Source organism: Boleophthalmus pectinirostris, unplaced genomic scaffold (assembly GCF_026225935.1).
Source record: "Boleophthalmus pectinirostris isolate CB_2022bp ecotype Guang Dong unplaced genomic scaffold, ASM2622593v1 HiC_scaffold_8, whole genome shotgun sequence".
Lineage (NCBI taxonomy): Eukaryota > Metazoa > Chordata > Actinopteri > Gobiiformes > Gobiidae > Boleophthalmus > Boleophthalmus pectinirostris.
Window position 1 is genome coordinate 35,846,564 of NW_026571515.1, and position 7,356 is coordinate 35,853,919.

Sequence of the window (7,356 nt, forward strand, 5' to 3'; positions counted from 1 at the left end):
GACTCATAATGTGCACCTTTAAAGTTGCACTATGTAACTCATCTCCATGGAAATCTTATAATATTGATTCATGATATTATAATTCAGTCTTCAGTCAAATGTAAATAGTTCTGGACATGTGTGAACTGAAACAGAATTTTAGAACATAATAATATTGCAAGTCTTATGATTGAAATCATGCAACGCTTTGGTTTCTTACTGTTGTATTGTGATTTGGTACCCTGGTATTCAGCTCTATAGCAGGTAGAAAAGGACACAGAAGATGGGTGATTTTAAAGGAAACAATTGCTTTTTCTGTGAAGTACTTGTGGTTTATGTGTTTATGCGTTTGAGCTAAAGTTAAAGCAACAGGAAGCATGGGTAGCTGTCCACGCATCTGCAGCTTCAGAGTTGGATAAGTTAGGTGAGAGATTCTTGTAAAACAAAATGAAGCTCCTCTGTGTGCTCTGTCTCATCCATGGTGAGTGCTTTTTAATTATGATTTGTCTAATTTGAAAGTTTAATACATTGTCGGAGTTATTAACTTAAAGGTGCATTGTGTAACTTTATGTTTTGGGGTCCGTCACCTTCTTGTTTCTAGGGATATGTCATTGTTCTGTTTCAAATGTTCCACAGTATGACATTAAACGGATACTGTGCCTTACATTTATTCAATTACAGGTGGTTTTATAGTTCAAAAATACCTAGAAAAACAGGCATTCTGCTTGTGAGCGGGGTTGCCTCTGCGCAGATCTGACCTGTAACTTGGTCTGGTTTGGTCTCCATGATGGTAGAAAGGTTTAATACCATACTGTGAAACAATTTGGACAAAGCAAGCCACATGAAGATGGCCCTCCACCAGAAAACTTACACAATGCACCTTTAACATTGATCATTTTTTCATACAATTCTATTTTTATTTATTTATTTTAATGTTTTTTTTTTTATTTAGACTGCCTATTCAAGCAATTTCTCTTATGTGCTGAAATCTAGTATAATTTTGATTGTGTGTTTTGACTATATAGAACAATTTTGATAATATGCATTATGAGCAATGATTATATTGTTTACAATCAAAACTCACAGTGCTTTACAGTTAAATAGTAAAAATGGAAACCAATTTGTAAGATCTTTCAAACAGGGGTGTTTTCTGCGCAGTTTGACGGTCTCTTCATATTTACATTTCTGTTGAATTGAGAAAAGACCATGTGATGATTGATATTGGAATACCCTCAAATATGATAGATGAGTACTGCAGGAATCCCAGGTTTATGTGTCCTTGCTCTGCTGTCTGGAAAAATGTTTTTAGAGTGAATATGTTTTGACGCTCTTCCTTTTCAGTTCTCACTGGGTTCTGAAACTCCCACCCTAGTGCTTTACAGTACGGAATATCTGTTATAAATGACCTTACCTAGTTTTATATTTCGCGTAATCATTTGCTTTATACTAGAAAATGTTAAAGTAGTACATACATTTCTGGAGGTGGTAATTCACTTGCACAATTCCATGGAAATGAAAAGTTAAACCCCAAATTCTAGATGGAGATGCATTTTATGCCATACTGTGGAAGATTACAGCCAAAAGAACAAGACTACAAACAGGAGGAGACCCTCCTCTTGGCCAAATAAAAGTCAGGTTTGTGAAAGCAAGACAGCTCACAGTAAGGACTCATGTTTTTTTCTGTGATATCCATGATGACTGAAACAGTTGATAGCCAAGGTCAGTTAAATACAATCAACCAATGAACCTGCCCAGGGACTACAGGTGGAAATTAGCACTGGTGCTACAACTGTTTACAATACATCTCTTCTGTTAAGGTTAATGTGCTGTCCCTGTCTCAAATACATAAACAAATAAATGAACAAACATTATTATATTTTAATCTGTCTTTTGGCAAAAAAGTTACACTGTACATAAAGTACACTTTATTGTCCCTATACTTAAATTTGTCCTCTTCATTTGACCCATCATTTCATGTTGCTGGGGCAACCTGTCAGGAGTGATTTAACACTTGGGATCATCTCCAAACTATTGAGCTAGGCTTGGTCAAGTCTACCTTTTTTGGAGAATTTTACCTACGATAACTACAGTTAACAAAAGTCCCTATAATCCTTTGTGTTGCAGTGAGTCTCCAGCTGAACTGTGACAGGAGCCAGGTCACAGCAGATGTTGGGGGTGAATTTATCCTCTCCTGCGTGTACAACACAAACAAATTTCTATACAGCAAAAAGTACTGGTGCAGAGGAAGCTCTCATCATTCCTGTGAAATTGTGGCAGATTCTGAACTCAGAGCCAAACAAAGATGGAGTGTGATAGACGCTGGAAGACGAGGGCTCTTTGTTAAAATGACGGGACTCCGCTTTGAAGATTCTGGGACCTATTGGGTCGGCATTGACAAAATCTACGCAGACATAATGACTCCAATTGAGGTTGTTGTCACTGAAGGTATGATTCAATACTTTTCACTTGCGTTTACTGTCAATAATTGTGAATAATCGTGAAACTGAGATCTTTCTTTTCCACTGTTGGGCAAGTTACTTTGAAACTGTAATGCGTTATTTATTACCTATTACTGTCATTTCAAAGTAATTCGTTACATTACAATATTACTTTTACATTTAAAATGTAAGGCATTACACTACTATTGCATTACTTTAAGTTACTCTCACCAAAATATCTTTTGCACTGTATATGGACTGAACCAGGACTAAACCAGGTCTAAACCAGGACTAAACCAGAGCTGAACCAGGACTAAACCAGAACTGAACTAGGACTAAAACAGGACTCACTGTAGGGACGGGCTCGAAGGTGACCGCAGGAGAAAGGAGCGGCTCTGCTCCGCACCTCACGGAGGTAAGAGCGGCTGTCACCTGATCGCTCTTTATGGACCCTGCTGTTCGGGCTCGCGGCCCTGATTTCAGCAACTATTTGCAGGTACCCGAGCCGGTGCAAGAGTCTGTTACAGCGCGTAACTTCTACCTTCCTTCAGCGTGTCCAGAAGTCCAACTTTTTGTGTGATGGTTTGCATCTTCCTCTGCCTTTTGGGTGCGAGCGCAGGAGCCTTTGTCGGTGCAGAACGTTTCGTCGACGTTGTGGGTTTCGTCGGGGAGAAAACTTGCAACCGTACAGCACTTCAGAATCACACTGCTAGAGATTGAACATGTATTTAAATTTGGCAGCTGAACACATTCTGTACTGTACTGACAGGAGACAGGAGTCCCTTGGCCAGTCAGGACGCAGCGGGAGGAACACAACACGTGTTCATACAATGTAAAAAAAAAAAAAAAAAAGGGGGCATGCAAAATTGCACAAAAAAAAAAAAAAAAAAAAAAAAAAAAAAAAATTAAAAATCTGTGAAACAGCGAGACCGCGAAAAGTGAACTGCGATAGAGGGAGGACGAGCGTAAACCAGGCGATAGGAGACCAGGTCTAAACCAGGTCTAAACCAGAACTGACCAGGTCTAAACCAGGTCTAACTGACCCAGGTCTAAACCAGGCTGAACTGACCAGGTCTAAACCAGGTCTAAACAGCGTGGAGTTCTTTGTCAGTCCTTTCGCCCGCGGTTACCTGAAGGTCTATGAGGGCGCATCTCCGGTGTTTCACCGCTGCTGATATCGAGGTGATTTTAGCGAATTTGTATGAAGAAAAACCCACCACTTCAATCCAGGTTAAAAAAACATTGTAACGCGCGTTACTCACATTTGTACCGAATAAAATATTACTATTTTTCCCCCTGTAATGCCTTACATTACTGCGTTACAGCAAAAAGTAATGCATTACTGTAATTCGTTACTTTTATAACGCGTTACTCCCAACACTGTTCTTTTCACAAAAATCATCACTCTGATTAACATATGATCTCTTCTTCTTGAAGATATGATATTTTGGTGAAATTGTTCTTTTGTAATCTGGGTAAAGAATATAGTTCAAAAATGTCATGTAGCCATTTTTCAACAATTAACAAAAATAATATCAATACAAATGAAAATCTGCCTTTTGCAATTTTATTTTTAAACACCAGATGTCGCTACTAGTCTAATAAAGTCACACCTTACAGCAGCAACCTGTCACTCACATTTTCCATTTTGATTCTCACACACCAACCAATGACATTTAAACTTCCTGCTGTGCTAAAAGCTTGAAGCATTTCAGACTGCGGAAAATAATCATATATTTGTTTATCAATAATATACTATCAGTGAATTTTCTCTACAACTAAAAGCTTCCAGTCACCATATTTTCAAACTTTATTGTCCATATTATTCTCTTTTCTGATCTATGTTATAATGTTGTTTCCTCATCACAAACAGACCTGGAGTTGTGTTTTGTTTCATTCACACATGTTTAACACACAAACCCTGCATATTTAAGCTGAGTTCTTCTCTCAAACTGAAAACAGTCCTTCACTGGTATCATTTGGAGGATATCAGCTCTGGAATTGCTAATCTTGACTGAAGTAAAGTTAAAAGGGATTTGTTAATTTGAAAACTACCACTACATGACATCACAAGGTGAAACAAAGTATTCTGAGCTTGGGTCATGCAGACAGACTAAAAATAAAGGGTTACTCAAACATGTGTGAATGGAACAAAACAAAACTGTGGATATGTTTTTGAGGAAGTAACAAGATTATAACATGGCTAAAAGCTCAAAAGAGTCCATTTTGTGTAATGTACTGTAGGACCTTTAACAATCAAAAAATCTGATGTTTTCAGGTTTGACACAAAAATGAGACAAACTTAATATCTGAAGGAATGGTGAAAGAAACAGAAATGTTCAAATAATTTCATACTATCAACTTAAAGCTTTTGTCAACTTAAAGCTTTTTGTTTTAGACTTACTCACAGTGAGAAGAGTAACCAAAGATTTTACTCAAGTAATAGTGATACCTCAATAAAAGTATTGCTCAAGTAGGAGTAAAAGTACACTTATTCTGAAAAGTACAATTTCAATTTTCAGTTTCATTAAAATGTTACTCAAAATGTAACTGAGTACTATCCACTTCTAAACAAATCTCAATATACGATTTATTTTTATTTTATTTCATTTTATATTACAAAACATATACATTTAGAACAGTAGAAAAAATCGGCAGGTGCAGCACTTGTATTTATCTTTTCTTCTTTGTTTCAGTTCCTGTTTCCAGACCTACACTCTGGGCGGTCTCTTCTGGGGTTGGTCGGCCTTCGTGTTGGGGGGAGGCCATTACTGTGCGCTGTGGTTCAAACAGAGGCACAAATGTAGCCTATGTGTGGTATCAACAAACTCACCCAAACCTCTCCAATGTCTCCCAGTCACGTGATCTACGGCTGGACTGCGGATTAGCTCAGACCGACTCTGCTTTTTACTGTGTTGCCCAAAACAAAATGGGAAACCAGCAAAGTGATCTGATGCATGTGCATGTTCTGAGGCCAGCAGAGAACAACTGTATCTATGAGGTTAAAATACAAGGTAATATGTAAGGATTAAAGGGGCTATACCAGGCCATTTTCTGATCTTTATTATAATGTCGTTTTCTCATCACAAACATACCTGGAGTTGTGTTTTGTTTCATTCATATGTTTAACGTACAAACCCTGCATATTTAAGATATGTTTTTCTCTCAAAAAGAAAGCACTTGTGATGTGTGAGGAAGTGCTAAACTGTGATTTTTTTTCCCATTGACATTCACTATAATCATTTAGATCCTTTCAGCTCTGGAACTGCCAAGCTTTATTGCACTAAAGGTAAAAGGAGCTGTTACCTATCACTTCATGACATCACAAGCTGGAGCATTTTGAGCTTTAGAGATGTAGGCAGACTAATAAGGAAGGGTTACTCAAAAATGTGTGAATGAAACAAAACACAACTCCAGGTGAAAAACAGACTTTCTTACTCTGAGTGGGGTTGCTTCTCCACAGATCTGACCTGTAACTTGGTTTCATTTGGCCATACTCTCCATAAAGAAAAGCATTTGATAGATCCTCCACCAGAAAAGTCACTCAATGAACAATTAAATCTGACAACCTTATTCAAGTCATTAGTTATTTCTGTTTTAGTCTTAACAGTAGTTCATTTGTTTACTTGTTGCTCACAGCCTAGTGATAGAGGACACTGATTAACTATTAACTAAACTACCTGTGCACGTCAAACACATGAATGCGCAACAAGTCTGAAAACCAACTTAGAAACTTGGGCCAAAACTGTCTGACCAAATTCCACACCTGATGTCACTGCTCTGTGGAGATCAACCAAAATCATCTGATCTATTTATCATTAACATATTTGAGCTCTTTGAGTAAATAATTATATTATTTACCGGTTTAGTGTCAGCACTAGAACACTACAACTGTATAATTAATTATAATTGGAATGTAACTAGCAAAAGTAAACAAATAACATATTGTGATGTGTGAGCTACTGTCTCCAAATAATTTCCCTTGTGGATCATTAAAGTTTGTATAAGGCTAAATAACACAATCTGACCAGAAAAACTGATTTAGTTTGAACTACAACAGTCATGATGATTTGTGCTCTTAAACAAGTCTCAAATAACATTACACTCACAAGCTAGCGAGCATCAGCCCACAGTTTTTCAGTTAATCACGCTCACCTTTTTTGTTCACACCTAAACAAGACCATGAACACACCCAACGTGATGTCACTGCAAAGTATCAGAAGCTTTGGGGCAACAGTTAAGCTTTTCACCCTGTTACCAAGAGCACACAAGCTCAAACTTTGCAGAACAATAGGGGACGTTTTTGTACCTACTTTGCCCAAGACAGATTTTGTAGTTACAGGAGGATAGGCTCAATGATTACCAGATTACTGAAGGTTAAAAGAAGTTGGTTAGAAGTTTGACGCTACAGTGTTTAATGTATTCTTACAACAAAATGGTTCTCATATTTCTTTCCTTCTCCTCAGGTCAGTCTCTCTATGACTGTGCAGACAGACTGACCACCACAACCTGCCCACCACCACAACACTGCCCACCACCACAACACTGCCCACCACCTTTGTCTACTCCTCCTCCTCCTCTCCAGTCTCACCTGTCAATCAAAATGAGACACATCAGAGAGAGATTTACACCTGGTAAGAGGCTGAGTAAGAATTACAGTTGAATTATCCTAGCACATTTTCAGAAACTTGCTGGCAGACATTTTCCTCACTTTACTTAACCAAACATAACTGGTGTCACAAAACAATTTTAAAACTGAAATCACAATTAATAAAATGTGAGTGAAATATACATCTGAACCGTAATAATCACCAAGACATAGCAATAAAAAAGAGCTAAAAGTTCCGATACCAGAATTTGAGATAAATTTTAGTCCTTAGAGTGACACGTAAACATGAATGTGATTGTGTAATGGTGTGACTATTGATGTTTTAAAGAA

General features: G+C 37.6%; 1 protein-coding gene across 1 annotated transcript in view; it reads left to right on the plus strand.

Moving 5' to 3' along the window:
- The first annotated feature begins 344 nt into the window (after positions 1–344).
- The window catches only part of LOC129412354 (uncharacterized), a 9,708-nt gene continuing 2,696 nt past the window's right edge, over positions 345–7,356 (plus strand). The window contains exons 1-4 of the mRNA XM_055165941.1: positions 345–460; positions 2,104–2,424; positions 5,114–5,431; positions 6,884–7,051. Of these exons, the coding sequence (XP_055021916.1) occupies positions 427–460; positions 2,104–2,424; positions 5,114–5,431; positions 6,884–7,051 (841 nt within the window). The 5' untranslated portion in view covers positions 345–426. The remainder of the gene's footprint in view (positions 461–2,103; positions 2,425–5,113; positions 5,432–6,883; positions 7,052–7,356) is intronic.